Source organism: Acanthisitta chloris, unplaced genomic scaffold (genome assembly GCF_000695815.1).
Source record: "Acanthisitta chloris isolate BGI_N310 unplaced genomic scaffold, ASM69581v1 scaffold5912, whole genome shotgun sequence".
NCBI classification, from domain to species: Eukaryota; Metazoa; Chordata; class Aves; order Passeriformes; family Acanthisittidae; genus Acanthisitta; species Acanthisitta chloris.
In genome coordinates, this window is record NW_008660950.1 from 897 (window position 1) to 21,140 (window position 20,244).

A 20,244-nucleotide genomic window follows, 5' to 3' on the forward strand; every position below is an offset into this window, starting at 1 on the left:
CGGTTTTCTTTGAGCTCTTGATATTTTCATGTGCAGTAAAGGCATTTGGCTAAGACAAGTATATGCAGCTGCTCAAAAGAAGCCTGTTAAGCTCAGTGTCACTAACTGGGAAATTCCTGCATCTCCATAGCATCTACTCACTAAATGTGACTTGCTGGGTAGTTCTGTAGGTGGCAGAAGAATATTATTTTCCTTTTCAGCTGTTTCTGCGGACTACTGATTTATGTATTTTTCTTTTGTTTCGCTCTTGGCACCTTCCCGATAAAATCTGTTGCCTAATTGCTTTTGGAATTCTCTTTTCCCCAGCCTAATTATGATATATGGTGTATTTATGACTTTATTTAGACAAATTTCCCCTCCCCTACTTCCCGAGATAGAAAATCCCAAACTTCAGAAACACTTAAATGAATATGTGGTGAAATCTGTTCATATTAGTGTTTACTTAGACAAGGAAATAATTTTGAAGTTTTGCTGGAGTAATTTGGAGTAATTTTACATGATCTGGATGGAGCATATAGTTATGATGGTATTGCTGCTTGCAATTAGGAACCTCTAACTTGGCCTAATTCTGTCTATTTTGCTAGACAACCTGCAGTGATTGAGACTCTTTTGCCTGTCTGCTTTTTATAGCGCATTTTAAATCTATTTTCTCTCAGGACGTGTAAATGAATTATCAGATGTTGAAACATCATGGCTAGACAGACGTGTCAGGTTTCACTTGTGTGTTACACACACTTCTGTATAACCTATTTCAGACCTTCAAGAAATGAAGAATAGCACATTCGTAGGCAGAACCCTTAAAAAAAGTTTTATTACAGTTTCCAAACTGCCTTGAGACTACTAAAACAAAGCTAACTAAGTGCTTCAACAGTTATGAAAAAGGAGTCGAATAAAATCCCCAGCTGAAAGAGACATTTAGTTGATCCACGGCAGGAATGACCTCTGAATTAGCTATCATCACACTCAGCAATGAAGTCATGGAGCTCCCTTCTGGCTCTTGCCTGTGCAGAGGAACAGATCTTCACTGCGCTTCCCTGATCAAATTAACCCTAACTAGGTTAAAGCTTCATGTACTTACTGTGATTGGAAAGGGTTCAGCAACAAAAGGCACATTATTGCGAGACGAGACTCTCCAGTTAGTCATACAGATCTTTCGTCGTCTTGGACAGCTTTCAAGTCTAGAGGTTTCAACCTGGTCCCGTGGGTGGGGGCTGGGGATAAGGGAACAAAGTGAAATCCACGGTTTGTCTTTTTTATGTTTCATGAATACACCCACGCAATCCTTTAATCCACATGTATCATTTCCTTCTCCTTTCTCCCCCTTCCCCCCTTCCCCATCACTGCAGATTCATTCATGTTGTTGTGATCTGAAAGGGCAGAAATGAAGACAGCACTGTGCTCGGCAGTCGCTGCTCTGTGTGCAGCCGCTCTCCTCTCCTCCATCGAGGCTGAAGGTAACCTTCCCCTCCCTGATCCCTTGCCCCAGTGCCCTGCTGACCAGCAAACCTCCCAACCAGCCTTGAGCTACCGGCTCTCTCCCTCTCTGGTTTTGAGTGTAACTCCTTCACCTTCTCTCTTTCTCTCCTTCAGAGAAATGCCTCTCCTTCCTTGCCCAGCTTCTGTGCTCTGTTTCTCCCGGCTAGTTAGCCGGACTGTAGCTCCCTCTCTCTGTCTCTCTGGTGTGCTGTCCACACCACCCCACAGGCAGGACATGGGCCAGCTGGTGTGTCTGTACAGGTGCATCTCCTTAGGAGCCTAGTGCCACTGCCACCCGCCGGTGGGCAGCCCAACACGGCTAGGTGTCGTGTGGTGCTGCCCCCGTGACGACCAAGAATGGCTGGGCTGTGTGCTCCTTTAGTTATGCTGAGAGAGGAAACAGAAAACCCACCACCCAGCGACTCACAGCTTTGAAATAAAATGCTCCAACAGAGTCTGCCTCTCTGCGCCTGTGTGTTTTGTCCAGCCGGACCCCTCTCCTCTGCCCTGCATCGGCCTCCCCTGCTCCGCGGGGCGACCCCCGGCCGAGCCTTGGGGTGGCCAAACCCTCCCTCAGGGATACTTCAGCCTCCACAGTGGGTCTGACCTGTGGAACATGCCTGGGGAGATGCTGTCACTGTGATGACATACATCCTGGGCACCACTGAAGGGTGGTGTGGCAGCTGGATCTCCAAGGCTCTGGCATGCATGTGGCGCCGTCACCTCCAGAGAGGCCTTCCCTCTCCTCCTTCTCCTCCTTGCAGGGCTCTGGCCCAGTCTCTCTGGAGGCTGAGGTCCCTGTCAGCCCTGGCTGTGTCCTGCCTCCAGCTGCAGGCATGAAGACCTGGGGAGATCCATCTTGGCTGCCACACTCATCACAGCGTGGCTCAAAACAGCCTGGCCCTTGTGCATTTGCTCCCCAGTGGATTAACAGCAACTGTGGGGACAACCTCCCCTGTGCCTGCAGTGTGAGTTGCTTGTCTTTGGTCAGAGTCACAACATTTCTGCTGGCAGTGGCTGCCAGGGGAAACAGAGATGCTGGACGTCCTGCACTGAAATGACTTGATCTGACCTCCGGGACCTGACTCCGTTGTAGGGTGAATCAAACCACTGGGTGTGAACTCCCCTGGATTTACTGGAAAAACACAGAAGCCAGCATCTAATAATTATTTTTTTCACCTTCCTTCCCTTTCTGTCTTGAACTGAAACAAATTCCCTGATTGTGGTCTGCTGCAAGTTCCTGTGTCTGGACCTGGTCAACTTGGCTGATGGCTACTAGAAGCATGGGGTGTCTCTGCAGTGTTTGCCCCCTCAGGAGCAGTGCTTGCTTGGGGCTCACAGATGTAAAGTACACTGGCTTTCTGGAAAAAGATGGCATTTCTGCCAGCAGTGCAACATCTGGTCACCCTAGGAGATAATCAGCCCACTGCCTTCCTCTTGCGCTGCGTTGTTGTTGGCTAAGGACCCGAAAAAGGTCATTTGAAGTCATTTCAGAATTGCATTGGAAATGCAGGACTGCTGTGCCAGAGAAAGCAGAGAAAGGGTACAGTTTTGATGGAGGAAGTGAGTGGATGTGTTTGCATGTTCTTCCCTGTCTTAGGAGGCAGTTCACTCAGAGCTGGAGTAATGTTGTCCTGCACTACTGATTATATGTATAGAATATGTTATTTCTGAATGTAAGTGCAGGTGTTTTATTTAGTTGCAGTGTAGACTAGTACAGTCATAGCTTCAATGCTGTTAAAAAAAAAGCTTCAAAAATGTATTTGGAGCAGTGAAAAGCTGTTTTATAATAGCAAAACTAGACATACTGCCAGACAAGCTGGCCAAGCTTGTTTAAATTTCATGTCGGAGGATATGCTGTTGCTAAGCAAAGGAGTGGACAAAGCTTGATCTTGGGAGTTGTAGAGTGCTCCTGAGCAGGACTTGTATTAGAGTCTCTTAGCTCCAGAGTTTTGAAGTTAAGACCAGAAAAGTGTGTAGCAAAAACTTGTGGTGCTGAAAATGGAAGTTCATAGCTTAGGACTTGCTGTGGTGGGAACTGCTTTTGAAGAGCATTTTGCAGTGTTTATTTTGTTTGCACTATACTGGTCATACTTCTGCACTGTTTTAATCTTGTGCTTCAATTTTGCATTGTTTTATAAATTGCATGTTGGATCTTACATACTTTCATATCATGACAACTTAAATCCTGTCTGCAGAACTGACTTTCTCCTGTAAACATTTGTCCTTTAGACTACTTTTCCAACTTTCATGTCACTTTGTGGCAAAGGTTTCTTCCCCCACCAATCAGTTAGTCAGTCTTGTGTCTTTTTTTTTTTTTTCCCTCTCCCTGTGGCATTGACAAGAGATGCATTTTGAATGTTCTTTCCCTGAGGTGTGCATACACACTTGATGGGATGAAAAAGTGAGAGGAGAATAAGGCTGAGGGTCATCTGATGTGGTGAAGATTATTGATGGGGGGTGGGGGAGACGGGGTAAAAGCAGAAGGAAGGAAAACTTAGGTCTGTTTTTCTGCCTTCCTTCAGCTTTCATTTTTCAGTCTCTCCTGGGAGGAGGAGATGTGGTGTTTATCTGATGCTGCTGTTCATAGATCCCTGAATCTTCCAGTATGAAACTGGTTCTTCATCAGCATCACAGCTGCTCTCTCTTCATGAGAGCCATGCCCTGTTGCTGTTGGCAAGGCAGTGAGCTGCAGTAATGGTGTTAGAGCTTTTCTACAGAGAGGTCCAGCAACACAGGGGTTTCTAGTTGAGCCATCACTGTAGGAGCAGAGGAGGTAAAACCCACATATAGTCTAAATGCATTCATGGCATTTCACTGGGGAAGTTGTTTACCCTGGTCAAGGTAACAAATCTGTTTTCATGCTCATCATTTTTGCTCTTTTCTTTTACAGTGGAGTCCTGCTTGGTTTAATTCATAATCTTTTTGATAATCTCTTTCAGCTTAAGCTTTCTGTGCATGATGCTGTATTTTATGCTTTGTGTTGTGCCTTTTTAGTCTGGCACTACAATACTCTAGTTCATTCCCTCAATGTTATCATGTCAAAATTTCTTTCTGTCACAGTGTTTTTTCCATCTGTGTTCACAAAGGCCCCGGCAATCTTATTTTAGTCATAGTTTAGCCAAGTATGTTAGTATGTGAATAACCTGTTAGTTATAACCTCAAGGTAATGCTGTGATGATGTCATGGCTTGTGTAGTGTGTCACGTTTCCTAATACAGAGGGATTTTTCAAAGGCACAGGAAAGGAATGAGGAAATAGTTGGTTCTGTGTAACCTCAGTGAGCACACGAAGGTGCTAACTGTTCAGTTTTTCAGGAACTGGTTCAGACCTAGAAAGTCCATTGTCTAGGCTGGAGGTAGGGAAGGAGGGCATCACTGATCCAAGTGTGGGACCTTTGTGTGGTGCATACAAAGGTTTGTCTGGTGAAAAATCTTTTTCCAGGACATGCAATACAGTAAGTGATAAACAAAGGGAAGATTAGAAAGTTTCTGTTGTAATAAGGCTTGTGTTGAGTACATTAGTTTTCATTGGCTGAATGATTTAGAGATGATCTGGGAAAGCTGAAACTTTTGAAGCTAACCACCTACTCAGCTTTGGAACTGGTTGGTGGGACTCTTATTTTATTACTTTTTGATGCTTGATTTCTATCTTTCAAGAGTCTAGCTGTTGATTTCTAAGCTCATAAAGAGAGAACCATGTAGGTTGACATGTGCAATTGAAACTTTATATACATGAGAGTGACTATAACTCCCCATTTTTCCTGCTGCTAATTAGAAGCAAGGTGTACATGCATGTGTAGTTATATACACACATGCACATACATATATATGCATAACCACGGTCAAAATTGCATAAATAGTCATGCATGCAGTGTGTATATATGTGTGCAGTTATGTTTAGTTACATACATCTCTATACATATAGCTATATAGATTTAAATGACTTTGTTTTCAAAGTACACTTATGAGCTATATATTTTGCATTTTGAAGAAATTTCATATGCAAGTATAAAACAAAACCAAACAATGATAGAGATGGCAATGTTTGTGTGTTGTGATTGGCAATGAATATCTAACAAGGCTGAGAAGTTGCTCTGTACTACATTTCTAGGCTATAGCTTGTTCTTTCTTCCTGTCAAATTGGCAACATAGACTTCATAGGAGCTTGACTGGGATTGTGATCTAGTTAGTTGTTCCAAATCCATGCCATTTCTGAAGAAAATAGTAAATGAGAAGTCTTGGCATCTTCCAGCCTCAGCAGGGCTTATTGCTGTGACACCAAGGCTGAGCTACTCTTCAGCTTCTGTAGACTGTATGGTATTTTAAACATAAGCTAACATGTTATTTCACATGCTAATTATAGTGTGTCTTTTCCAGTGATGGAATTACAAATTTTGTTTCACATAGGGACTGTGGATCGCAGCTACTTTGGTTATATCACTTTTAATTTTGTTCTAGATATAAATTACCTGATGTCCTGGTTATCTTTTATTTCTGTCTTGTTAAGATATTCATTGGGATCCTCTAGCAGTCACATTGTGTTATCTGCAAAAAACTGTAGATTTTTGTATATTAGGTTTTTATTACCTATGAAGTAACACAGGCTAGTGTAAGACATGCATAGTGTGAGAAAGATGCCTTGCTCTATATTTTTTGTTTCAGAAAATATACTGTTGTTTTACATATACAACACAAGAAGTGGCAATGAATTAAATATATTATGTCTGATTTTTTTGTTGTTGTTTTGTGGCACATAATACAGGATACCTGATAAAGGAAATAATCCTATCACACTTATGAGTGGTTGAAATTAATGCTGTGTAAACATTATTGTTGTACAGCAGGATATTTTTTTACTACTCTGGAAACCTGTAGGGGAGATGCATTTCCATGCATCAACATTGGGATCACTGTATTAAGGCAATACTGTAGTGCCATCAGATGTTGCAATCATGATCCAGTGCCTTGACAAGTCAGTGAGAGGTTTGGCATGGATTTTGATGGAGACAGTGTCAGCAGCATCGCTACACTTGTTAGCACAGGTGCAACTTCACTTCTGGAAGGACTGTGCTCATATGTAAGATTTTCTAGTGAAGTTTTAAGGTTTGTCCCTGTAATGGGTCAGATTCTACCACAACCAGGGGCATTTTGTTCCTAGAACTCTGGTCTGATACAGTATTGCACATGTATTATTTTTCCACTGGTGAATTCCCTTCTGGAAGAAGAATTTTAATAAGGTGGAGTAACAGTTCCCCTATTTGATTATCACAGTAAGGTTTTTATAATTTTGCTGTACTTCAGATCAGCTTACTGCTCTCAGTCATATGACCATGATTTGGTCTTCACCCCACAGCTGGTTTCACTTGTGTGAAATCTGACCTATGTGAAGGTCCAGGGATGTTTTGGAGATTCTGTTTGAGTATCAAAAGCTCACAGGCCATCTGGAACACATTTTGATGACATTGGATCCAAACTGCTCCTTTTTTTTTTCATTCGGGCAAAGTTCCTTTTTGGATTTCAACAGGAGAAGTATTCAGTGCTTGAGTTTGATAAGCCAGTCACAGGTTGAGAATGAATGGATTTAAAGTGCAGCAATGAAGACTGGGGTTATGCGTCAGGAATAACTTTATGATGATAAAGACAGTGAGGCATTGGAGTAATTTTGGTGGGAAGCTATCAGTCTTGCCAACAGTGGAGGTCTTTAAGAATGATCTGAGCAAATATGTCAGGCATGACATAGGGGAGCTGATCATGTCTTGACCATGGGATTGATGAGGGGACTTTCTGAGGTCCCCTGCTATGTCATTGTTCTAAAAGGCTGTGAACACCTGGATGAACGGATATGTCACTTACGTATCGATGTACTATTCTTGTTACCTGACAAGATCCGCATCTGAATTTTCGTCAAATGGATTAAAATCCTTTAAAATGTTAAAGACTTTTCCTCACAGTCAGTTTTTTCAGTTTATCTGGAATCCGGTCATTTGGATACCAACAAGTTGGGCTGCTGCTGTCCTTCAGCAGTTAAAGCCTAAAGTCTCTGCTGCAACATGCCAATTTACTTGCAAGGTTGGTGGTGCTATTTTTTCCATGTACTGAATTTTTTTTAAAGCATGCTCAGGTCAGTTGTCTCTGCCTTTGCATTAAATTTGTCCTGAGCCATTGCTACTGAGACAATATTTTATAATGATATTCTTATCATCTAAATGTATTTTACTATTAACACGTGCTGCATGATTTTGATACTAAGCAACTACCCTGCTGTCTCTAGCATTGTGATACTCATAAACTGAATGATGAATAAATTGTGCATGCAGGTTAATGGTCTAATCTCACTGCCTGTGTATGGACAACAGGAAAAATAACATTTACTTCAGTACTAGTGTTATCTATTGTATCAGTATTACAAAGCCATATTATCCTATGGTTGGAAATGCCAGAAAATTAGAAGAAAAAAAAAGCCAGATTTTTTTGTAGCTCAGTCTTATTGCAATTGGACAGCATCTTTTCATAATTAAACATTCTAGCATTTATTTCTTTGTCTGCTTTTAAAATTATGTTCAAATCTGAATGACAATCTGACATATGGTGGAGATCTTCTATGAAACAGAGAAGATCTGTCTATTAAAAATGCTTGCAAAACGCTCTCACAAGTAGTTAAGGAAAGTATGGCTGAATCTAATCTTACTTTGTAGACCTATTTAAACAATAATATATAATACACCTACCATGCACTGACAGTGAGTCAGTAAAATTCTGCATGAATAAGCATGAAAATTTTACAAAGAGAATATCATTATAAAATATTTATGAGACGTCTTTGTGTAATGAACCTTGTACATGGAGGCTTTTGTCCATTGTGGGAAGCTAAAAAAATAATAATCAACATTTCTTTTACATATGCATGATGCTGCAAAATAGCGTATGTAAACTATTTCTTTCTGTACTGTTCAGTTACTTCTGTCATCAGCTCCTACAAGTTTTATTTGCAGTCATTTGTTCAGATCACTGGTGCCCTCTTTGCCGTTTTCTATAAATCCTGTAAAATAAATGTCCATAAATATACTTTGATGTTGTCTTTTCATAATTAACCATTGTGTTGTTTGGAACCATACTGGCATTTTAGGTTAAAATGCCACTTTTAGTATGGGTACACCTGCTGCAAAGGGAACATGAAAACAATAGTTTACACCTTTGAAATTGTACAGAAATCTGGTGTAAACAGGTAGAATTTTAGTTTTATGAACTTCGCATCAGCTCAAATATTTTAGCAAATTGCAACCATTACTTATGCTATTTATGATCCCTTTAGTTCCTGACTCCTTTGCTGCTATATGCAAAGTGTGCCACTTTAGTGGCTTCTAGGAACAAAGGGGTGGAGCTCTCCCTATTTTGAAATAAAATGATCCATCAGTATATCATGATTTCTGATATACATCTTGCATGTATATTCACATCTAGGCCCTAACAGAAATTGTTTTACTGAACATTAAATGCCCAGTCTTTCCTGTATTCTTTAAATTACTTCTTTTCTCTGCCAAGTTTCTAGATTCAGTGAAATTGATAAGAAATATGACAGAGACTATATTAAAAAGGCCGATCAATTCTTTGATGTCTAATTAAGAAGACTACTGTGTTCTTCACGTTCTAAATAATCTCATGATATTGTAAGCAGGTTGTGATTTGGCATGCTTGTACGGATTGCACCCAGCATGTAAAAAAATTTCCTTTAATTGTTATGTGAAATGTTTGCATTTGTGGTGATTATCTGTGAACTCATTGTACATGTATCCAAATGTGTTTTCTATTGTGCTTGATTTTGCTGGCCATTCTTGAATGTCTTGGCAACTCAAGAAACATATGTTCTGTGCTGTCCTCTGTAATGCATATACTCTTTGATGTTTTGTCACATTTTGTCAGCTTTTGTTATACTCTTTTTCCAACAACATATCTTTATATTTGTTGGAAACAAATTTATGCAAAGACAATTTTAGTAAGCTTTGCTTAACATTCTTTTATTTATTCATTTGCCAAAACTTGTTCAAATTTTAAACATCCCCTGGTATAAATCTTTTGCAGTTAATCCACCATCAGACTTGAATTTTACAATTATAGATGAACGTAATGTTCAAATGTCATGGAAAAGGCCACCAGATGATATAGTGGGTTACAGGATAACTGTGGTTCCAACAAATGGTGAGTTCTGAAAAATTTTGTTATGTGATTACATTTTTTAAAAAGTTGGGTTAATTTTCACTTGTGTCTGGCTTAAGTATGAGAGTAGCTGTTAAAATCTTATTGAAGTTTGTGATCAAGACTGGGTAGCATCAAAGGGTATACAGTGATTGTTCCAAGTTAGAGTTTTTCTTACTGTAATGTTTACCTTTTGGGGATTGCAAGTAATAAGTTTGGACTCCTTTCCTTTGCAAGGACCAAAAAGAAGATAGAATCACCACTCTGCTCCTTTTGCCTTAGTGTTTGAGAATTGCATTGTGCTGTCTAAGACAGCCATTGTTCTGTTTCACTTTGAGAAACAATGGGTATGAAAGTGACATTGAATCAGAACTGGACCATGATTTATTAGATGATAGTACAGTTTGTATATGCATTTTAAATTTCAAATTCCCTGGAATTTATTAAACACTTCTCTAATTTTGTTCACTATTGTAAGCAGGTTAGTCTGAAATTTTATGTTTCAAAACTCATACTCCATGGAAACATAAAGTGTATTGTTCTAAAGTTATCATTGGGTTTTAGAGAGATTATTCTCTGTTGCATTTTGTTTTTAATGATCAGCTTTTCATCCATAGTACTGGATTTAAAGGCTGCCTGAACTGTTTTGTCTGTTTATTGCAGATGGACCTACTAAAGAATTTACTCTTTCACCTAGCACTACCCAAACTGTCTTATCAGATCTTACACCTGATATAGAGTATGTTGTATCAATATCTTCATATGATGACAGAGAGGAGAGTCTACCAGTTTTTGGCCAGCTGACAAGTAAGTAGCTGTAATACAATTAGAAAACCAAGTAAGATAATTGAGTGGTCATTCACAAAACTTGGCTTTGATCCAGTTCTTTAACAAAATTGCTACATACCTAAACTCTGATCAGATGGAGCTGTCTGAACAGTCTTTTTCCATTAAGTATTATTCCTAATGGAAGCAGAGAAAATTTGCAAGAGATCAGAGGAGACTAACGTGGATACATAGTGTCTGACAACCCCTGCAGAATTTTTGGCAGGAGGCCAATGGGTTTTGTGTTTTTTTTTTTGAGCTAAATCTATTTCTTATAAATTGCATCTGCTGAAGTCAAGAGGAAGACGATCATTGACCTCCATAAAACAGGAATCCAAATGGTTTCCTCTGTGCGTGTAAAAAAGCTAACTATATTCATCAAATAATAAGAAAATATGACACATATCTCAATGCATGCTAAAATATGGAATTTAAGTTTTCATAGTTGCTATCAATAAATAAAACATAAAAAAGTAATTAAACAAGAATGCACAGCAGACTGTCTTCTATGGCATATTTTGTCCCTTTTGTCTCAGGCTTCCCAAACAACTGTGGGAGGATTACTTACGATGAATTCCCCTAGGTGCTAAAGGGGGGTAATATTGGTATTTCATCCAGGGATGTTGCTCTTGATTTTCAGGAAAATACTGTACAAGGTGTACAAATACAGGGGATCCTTATTTATTTCCATTTTCTGTATTTTGTGTTTTCCTGAATACTGTGTTGTCTAATCTGTAAGTACAGGTGATGTATTCATGTGCATTTATGTTTTCATGTTGTGAGGCTTGTCATATTTGTGTCTCTAGTTCCCTACATGTTTTTCTCTGATGTTTGCAAATTTAACCTGATTTTGTCCATTAATTCTGTCTATGTTGTGCTTTATGTAGTTCAGACAGGTGGTCCAGGTATACCAGATGAAAAGAAGGTTGAGGCTCAATTACAAAGTAAGGTGTTTTGTCTTTCAACTTATCTGACATTTTAGAGTAAAGTGAGGTCTAGCTCTGGCACCTCATAAAGTTATACTGTGTTCCTGTGTTACTTAGCAATGAAATTAACTCATAAAGTTGTCCAGAGTTAAGAAAACTTGTTAAAGGACTGGGATGCAAGGAATTTACAGCTGCATTGAAAGATTAAGTTCCAAAGTTGGTACTGAAACTAGGGATTTCATGCAACTAACCCAAGCAAGCCAATGAGTGTCTTCGTCCTATTAACAAAAGATGTTGTGTTGTGGATAAAAGACATTGCAGAATAACAAGTGCAGTTAAAATGGGGAGCTAAAGATGCAAGGCAGAAGTGGTAACAAAATGGAATGTTTCTGTAATATCAAATCATTGTAAAATGTTTTGTATGTGTCTTCATGTGTTGTTGCATAACAGATCTTGTGGACTAGCATGAGAGGTGTCTCAAAACAGTTCCCATGTTTGCTTATGTGAATAATGCTTCCTTAAGTAAGATATTCCAGATAAGAAAGTCAATCTATTAAACATCTGTTTGTTTTGGCTTTTACCTATTGAGTTTCCATTAGACATTTCTCATTGATTTGTAAGAATGCAATTGCTCATTTTCTAATAGAGTTGGATTTGGTTTTTTTTCCAGAATGCTCCATAAGTGCAATGACAGACTTAGTTTTCCTGGTAGATGGTTCATGGAGTGTAGGGAGAAATAATTTTGGATATATTCTGGACTTCATGGTTGCCCTTGTATCAGCTTTTGACATTGGAGAAGAAAAGACAAGAGTTGGAGTTGTTCAGTACAGTTCAGACACAAGAACAGAGTTCAATTTAAATCAGTATTTCAGAAGAAGTGATCTTATTGATGCAATTAAAAGGATACCTTACAAAGGCGGCAACACAATGACAGGTACAGATTTCCCACATGCATGTTTATTCAGCATTTCATTTCATAATTCAAATTTGCTTCAAATCCTAGTTCATACAAGTCTAATAAAATGCAACTTGTGGTGGTGCTTTTAGGTGAGGCTATTGATTACCTGGTTCAAAACACCTTCACTGAGTCTGCTGGAGCAAGAAAAGGCTTTCCCAAAGTAGCTATTGTCATTACTGATGGAAAAGCTCAAGATGATGTAGAAATTCCTGCAAGAGAGCTTCGCAACATAGGAGTTGAAGTTTTTTCTTTAGGTACGTTGAGTTTTTCTAATGATTGGGAGATTAGCATTCGTAAAGAAGTAGGTTGTATGTTTTACAGATTCTTTGTTTCAAGAATTTCACCATGCCACTCTTTTCACGTGAATGCCTTGAAACAGGTCGTTTACACCCTCCAGAGTGGAACATATCACTTGTGTTAATTTGATGGTAATTCTGTGGCTTCTACATCGAGGTTGAGATGACTGACCAGCATAGTTTCAACCTATGCCAGGGTCAGGTCAGCCACCATGTCCCTGGGCAACCTGTTCCAATGTCTCTCCACCCTTATAGTAAAAAACCTTTTCTCACATCCAGTGTAGACTTTCCCTCCTTCAGTTTGAATCCTTTACCCCATATTCTGATACTTCTTGAATACATTCACAGGTGTCTGTATTTTATGGCTACTTAATACAGTCCTGTCTATTGCAACTTCTAGGTATCAAAGCAGCAGATGCAAAGGAACTCAAGCTAATTGCATCTCAGCCTTCACTGAAGCATGTGTTCAATGTGGCTAACTTTGATGGAATTGTGGATGTACAGAATGAAATTATCTTGCAAGTGTGCTCTGGTGTTGATGAACAACTAGGTGAATTAGTTAGTGGAGAAGAAGGTGAGATACTTTATATAAATGTATTTATAGGCTTCAGTTTATTCTGGTGTGTATTTAAGAGGCTATCTCCACTTTCTTTGCTTTATTTCTGGAGTTTGCTCCATTGCCTCTTTTAGCAAATATGGAAAACTGGTCTCAGTTCTGTGGATTTAAATGTAGGAGAACAGAACATGTGATGTAGTACATTTGGAATACCTCCATTATTCCACAGTTTCAAAGGCAACGCAATGATGTGCAGTTATCAGAGTCTCATACAGTCACTTTGGACACAGATATCATTTCTGTGGAAAAATGTACTAAAGGGAAAAACCCTGCTTGGTGAAGGGGCAGAATATGTAATAGGTTAAGAGCCAAAGGATTTAAACTGGAGAATGCTGAGAAAACACAGACATCAAGTATCACTGCTACTTTCTGGACCTGTAAGGTTTTAAGTAACTAGATATTCTTTGACCAAATGGCATCTGAGGTGACTCTACTGTCATAGTGCTCTGCTCAAGTCTGCATTTGTTCACACTTTCTACTGTTTCTGTGAGTGTAGCATTCATTCTGGTTGAAAGAGTTATGAAGCAAGGCAGCATTTCTCCTGGAACTTCTGCTATACTTGGGAACCACAAATGCATTGTTCATATTCCTACCCTCTCACTGATGTCTCATTTGGACTCTCCTGTAATTCATTTCTGTTTATTTATGCTAAAGAAAACCCCCAAAAGTTATTTTTAGTAAAGATTAAGCATAGATAACTAAATCTATTCTAGAAATTAAAATGGTGAAGAAAATATGGTTATAATTGTAATTAATATTTTGGATTTGCTTTTGATTTCTTTCAGTGGTGGAGCCTCCTTCAAACCTGGTAGCCACTCAGATTTCCTCAAAATCTGTTAGGATCACTTGGGATCCATCCACAAGCCAAATAACTGGCTATCGGCTGCAGTTCATTCCAATGATAGCTGGTGGAAAACAACATGTACTGAGTGTGGGTCCTCAGACTACTGCTCTGAATGTTAAAGATCTCTCTCCAGACACAGAGTATCAAATTAATGTTTATGCAATGAAAGGACTGACCCCCAGTGAGCCAATAACCATAATGGAAAAAACACAGCAAGTAAAAGTTCAAGTGGGTGAGTTAGGAGCCACTATGTTATTTTCACGTGGCAGCTTTTCATTTATGAAACCTCTGAAGCTTGTTTAAACATCATACTTTTATTATTTATGTGAAACAGCTTTGTTTAGCATGGTTTATTTTGTTTATAAGCAACTGGGTGTGATACATGAACTACAGATGCAATTGTAATACTCTGGCTATTGAAAAATCTATTTACAGTGGTTATTCTCTTTCTCTGCAGAATGCTCACGTGGTGTGGATGTAAAAGCTGATGTTGTGTTTTTAGTGGATGGTTCCTACAGCATTGGTATCGCCAATTTTGTAAAAGTAAGAGCCTTTTTGGAAGTGTTAGTTAAAAGCTTTGAGATATCGCCTCGAAAAGTACAGATAAGTCTTGTCCAGTACAGCAGAGATCCCCATATGGAGTTTTCTTTGAACAGATACAACAGAGTGGAAGACATAATTCAGGCTATTAACACCTTCCCCTACAGAGGTGGATCTACCAACACAGGCAAAGCGATGACATATGTGCGGGAGAAAGTATTTGTTACCAGCAAAGGATCAAGACCAAATGTGCCAAGAGTCATGATTCTTATTACTGATGGAAAATCGTCAGATGCTTTTAAAGAACCTGCAATAAAGCTGAGGGATGCAGACGTAGAGATATTTGCAGTTGGTGTGAAGGATGCAGTGCGTACAGAGTTGGAAGCAATTGCATCACCTCCTGCTGATACCCATGTTTACACAGTGGAAGATTTTGATGCTTTCCAAAGAATATCATTTGAACTTACACAGTCTGTCTGCCTTCGAATTGAGCAGGAACTGGCTGCTATAAGGAGAAAATGTAAGTAACTACTATTACTTAGAGGGACGTAGGAATGCAATGGAAAAAAAGATCTGAACCAATGTTTTATGCTAGTAATTACCTAAAGATATCATATTGATGAAATTGTTGATCTACAAATGATAATTTTAGTAACTGAGGATGTGCTTCTCATTTTCAAACATATGGGGGAAATTAATAGAGAAACGGAGCTGAAAAAATGACTGGGGAAATTTTCTCTGTCTCCTGCTAGGTATCTCAAAGCTATTAAAATATTTATCTATTGGAATGACCTTAGTGGATGTGCTCTGCTTTTACTCTCAGTGTCTTGAGGAAAACAGTTTCTAGGGTCATTCTTTTTCAGCTGTCCAAAATGAGGTAGCTAGTCTAAGCTTGTCTTTTGGATTTTCAAAGACAGTGAAGTAATGCCAACACCTCCAGAGGGTGATTTGATTAATATTTAGAGTAAATTGAATGGCTCTCTGAAATGGACTTAGGCAAGACTACTTGTGACAGAAGTTGGTAGGTGATATTGATCTCAGTCTAATTGTAAAGACTCAAATGAAGTAGCACATGAAAATCTTCACATGCATCCAAATTTGGCCAGATTGGATAATGTTTAACATTTGAAAGATTTCTAAATGACCAACTTTTGGTCAGCTAAAATTACTTATGATTAGTTGCACCTTCAGTGTCCCTACCTGTGTTTAGTAGAACACTAACATTGAATAGTCCCCAATATTGAACACTCCACTCTCTTTAAAAATAAGCCTTTTGTTTCAGGGTAGCTTTGAGGAACAAACCAGCAAAGCAGCCTTTGTTTTAGAGGGCTCAAGCAGTCTTAAGATTCCCACTGTTAGGCTGACTAGGCCAACCAAAACAAGCCCAGGATGTCAGGTTTGTGTTTGTGCCTCATGTCAAATTCCTTGTTTCCCCTTCAACTTCATTCCTGAAAAAAATACTGGTATTTATTTTGTCCTATTTCTAATCTAGATCTGAACAAAACCCAACAATTCTTAGTTTCCATTGAGGACATAATATTATTGCTGTTCATGGGACATATGAATGAGGGAACCCAACCTGATCATCAGATTCTGACTTATGTTTCCATAAGTACATTGTTTTAGATGGGCAGTTTTCATTTGATCTAGAAATCACTGAGTTGGTACTTCTTCTCATTGTTGAATGATTTTAGACACCCTGCATATGATCTTACTGAAATGTGATAGCCATAAGCAAGCATAGAAAGCAAATGCTGTGCACATACAATGAAATATCTGTTAAATTAGAATATATCAAATTATTGAGGGACATTTTTCATTTATTTTAGAGATTTGTGTTTAAAATGTTCTAGCAACTATGCCTCATATTTGCATTTTTATTTCCATACAGCTTATGTACCTGCAAAGAACATGGTCTTTTCTGACATAACATCTGACAGTTTTAAAGTGAGCTGGTCTCCAGCTGGATCTGAGGTTTTGTCCTATCTCATTAAATATAAAGTAGCAGTCGGTGGAGAGGAATTCATTGTTTCAGTACCAGCTTCAAGTACTAGCTCAGTTCTCACCAACTTACTACCTGAAACTACATATGCAGTCAGTGTGATTTCTGAATATGAAGATGGTGATGGCCCTCCCTTGGATGGAGAGGAAACCACCTTAGAAGGTAGGATTCCCATTATTCTCAGACAGAAAGGAGTTATATGTTCAAATAAGAATTTGCTTAATTGAGAGAACAGCTATATGTGGAACAGTCAGCTAAGACTGAGAAGCTGTACCACTATGCATGACAAGAATAAACATTACTGTAGCTCAATGCATTCAGTAAAGATATAAAATTCCAATAGTTTGTCAGCATTAAGTTGTTATGATTGGATTTTATTTTCCCTGAAGGTTGGATTGATGTCTCTTCTCAAATGAAGTTGTGTGTTGTCAATAATAAATTCAGTGGCATGAATTAATGTTAATATGCACTCAAGTTGGAGCAGATGAACATTGCAGGTCCCTTCCAGCTGAACTATTCTATACTATTCTATTTGATAATTATGACTCAGGTACAGAAATGCATGTTGACATCAGTATGTTTAAAATCAAACATGTGCCTATGTAATTTGCTATGTCTACATCTGACTTACACTAGTGGAAATTCTGTTTTATATGCAATAGGCTGAAAGAGGGTTGAGCTTTTTGTCAGCTGGGTTTTTTTATCAGAACTTTGTGAGTCTGATCCAATAACTGATTCAAAACTTCCATTGATGTCAGTGTGAGTTTATGTGATCAATGACTGTAAATTTAAGCATGGTATTTGTACTTTTTCATGATAGAGTTGCCATGATGCATTTCTACTGATTGAAAGAAGGATAACAGAGAATTTGATTTTCTATTCCTGTAGTTGAACACTCAGTCTACTCTAAATCATGCTTTTAAAACATATTGATCCACTCTTTTTCATTATTCCATGCTGTCATTTGTGACCTTTGGTGATGTAAGTGGTTCCAAGGGAGCAAAAGAAACAGCATGGACATTTGTTAACTGCTTTTTCCTCTTAGGACTGATACAAATAAACACATATAAAATAGCTTCATTTGGATGTTAAGTTTGGAAGATACAGGTTTCACTGTCAGTGTGTACATTTCCATGACAGTACCAGGCAGAATATTTTGGCCACACTTAAATTTCCCTTAGGAAAACAGGCAAACTCTTGGCTGATAGAATATGTAGCTTGTGTGTGTAAGGGACAGGAGAAGGAAAAGGTTTAATGAAAGTAATCAATCTCCCCATGTTGTAACTGATACTGTCTTGAATAATTGTCAGCATCATGATCTGAGGATATCCCAACATGTCTGAGAAGAGAGAGTTGTTCTGCAATCATGTAAATGTCAACAGCTCTCCATGCAGATCTATCTAACAGTTGGGCCAGATGCCTTTCTTGGCATTTAACTTTGGTTTCAGGCTTTTAAAGGATTTAAAGTTGAGTACTGAGTTTCTGATTAGTAGAAAACAAGTTTGTTTCTTTAAAACTATGATTATTAATTGTTCCACTCTTAACATTGAGAACAATGCTTATGGCATATAGATAGTAAACAAAAAAACACAAACTTTTTTTCCCCCCTAAATAACAGTGCTAGATACTGCTAAGCAACTTGCAGTACAGTGGATCTTAGTGTCTGTTGGAAGAGTCAAGTCTTGTTTGGTGTGCTCAACTGTGTTCATGTGAGCTGCTATAAATTTTGTCAGGGAGCAGGCTAAGTTAAATGATTCCCCACAGTTTTTCTTTAGTTTCTGGTTAGCAAGCTATTTCTTTGAGTTCAAAAGTCTTTTTTTAACATTAGGTGCACTTCAGAAATGACTAAGGGTTTGTGTACCTCAAAACAATGGGAGGGCAATAGAAGCTGTTGTTTTGGTAACCTGGATGAACTAACACAATGATTGGAATGGTTTCACTTCACTATAGGCAAATATCAACAAATTATACGCTTTTTTTTTCCTTTAGTTAAAGGTGCTCCTCGAAACTTAAGGATAACAGATGAAACTACTGATAGCTTTGTAGTTGGCTGGACTCCAGCTCCAGGGAATGTTCTACGGTACAGGCTTGTTTATAGACCACTTGCTGGGGGAGAAAGCAGACAAGTGACTGTCTCAGCAAATGATAGATCAACGACTCTGCAGAACTTGATCCAAGATACAAGATATGAAGTGTCTGTTATTCCTGAGTATCAGTCTGGGCCTGGGAATTCGGTGAATGGATATGCAAAAACTGATGAAGGTACCTGATCAATGCTGTGGATGTAGTAAGCTTGAGAAGAACTCCCTGCATGCTGACATATTCATACAGAAAAGAAAGAAACCAAATAGTCTATATGTCCCAGATGAATATGGAATTATGTCGTTACCCAAGCCTAGATAAATTACCCAGAAGTGATTTAAGACAATATAATTTATCAAAATCACAATATTTAATTTTAAAATATAGTCACTTGATCACGTAACACCTAATATGGCAGGGTAGCTTGATCGAAGAAGCTACCTGTATGTTTAATTAATTGTTTTCATGATTCTTCATAGAATGTTAAGGGATTGGAAGGGACCTTATAGATCATCTCATCCCACCCCCCCTTGCCATGGGCAGGGACACCTCCCCACTAGACAAGGTTGTTCAAAGATTTATCCAACCTGGCTTTGAACACTGCCAGGGTTGGGGCATCCACAATTTCTCTGGGCAACCTGTTCCAGTGCCTTACCACACTCACATAAAAAAAATTGTTTCTAATATCCAATCTAAATTTCCCCTCTTTCAATTTGTACTCACTGCTCCTTGTCCTATCACTAGGGTTCCAAACAAAGAGTTTCTCTCCAGCTTCCCTGTATTCCTTCAGATATTGGAAGGTTGTAGTGAGGTTTCCATGCAACCTTTTCTTTGCCAGGCTAAACAGCCCCAACTTTCTCAGCCTGCCTTTGTAGGGGAGGTGCTCCAGTCTTCTTACCATCTTTGTGGCCTCCTCTCCTCTGGACTCAACAGTTCCATGTCTTTCTTATGTTGGGGGAACCAGAACTGGATGTAGTACTCCAGTTGGGGTCTCACAAGAGCAGAGTAGAGGAGGAGAATCACCTCCTTTGACTCCCTGGCCACACTCCCTTTGATGCAGCCCAGGACATGGTTGGCTTTCTGGGCTCTAAGTGCACACTGCCAGCTCACATTGTTTTTTCATTGGCTGTCACCCCCAAGTCCTTCTCCACAGGGCTGCTCTCAATGACTTCTCCACCCAGTCTAGAGGTGTGTCTGAGGTTGCCATTACCCAGGTGTTGGACCTTGCACTTTGCTTTGTGGAACATCCTTCATATTGTCCATGATATGAGCAAATTGAGACCCTGTTTTCACTTTGTTCTGAATGACTGGCAAGGAGTTAATGAAACACTTAATTTACTGAAGTTATCACTGTGGACTTCACTTGTGTGAAAGTGTTTGATCTTTGACATATATCATGCTTCATTAAATAAAATCCAAAGAGTACAGGGACAGTATGAATGTCCTGATTGTTGTTGAGATATCACTGAGATCTTAAATATTGTA

The 20,244-nt window shown here is 38.9% G+C and overlaps 1 protein-coding gene across 1 annotated transcript in view; it reads left to right on the forward strand.

Moving 5' to 3' along the window:
- Positions 1 to 1,333: 1,333 nt before the first annotated feature.
- COL12A1 (collagen, type XII, alpha 1) overlaps positions 1,334 to 20,244 on the forward strand; it is a gene marked incomplete at its 3' end in the record, with an annotated part of 63,270 nt that continues 44,359 nt past the window's right edge. Inside the window, exons 1-11 of the mRNA XM_009070026.1 lie at positions 1,334 to 1,454; positions 9,557 to 9,673; positions 10,334 to 10,477; positions 11,383 to 11,439; positions 12,092 to 12,355; positions 12,469 to 12,633; positions 13,076 to 13,249; positions 14,077 to 14,367; positions 14,593 to 15,195; positions 16,567 to 16,839; positions 18,667 to 18,939. Coding sequence (XP_009068274.1) covers positions 1,382 to 1,454; positions 9,557 to 9,673; positions 10,334 to 10,477; positions 11,383 to 11,439; positions 12,092 to 12,355; positions 12,469 to 12,633; positions 13,076 to 13,249; positions 14,077 to 14,367; positions 14,593 to 15,195; positions 16,567 to 16,839; positions 18,667 to 18,939 — 2,434 coding nt within the window. The remainder of the gene's footprint in view (positions 1,455 to 9,556; positions 9,674 to 10,333; positions 10,478 to 11,382; positions 11,440 to 12,091; positions 12,356 to 12,468; positions 12,634 to 13,075; positions 13,250 to 14,076; positions 14,368 to 14,592; positions 15,196 to 16,566; positions 16,840 to 18,666; positions 18,940 to 20,244) is intronic.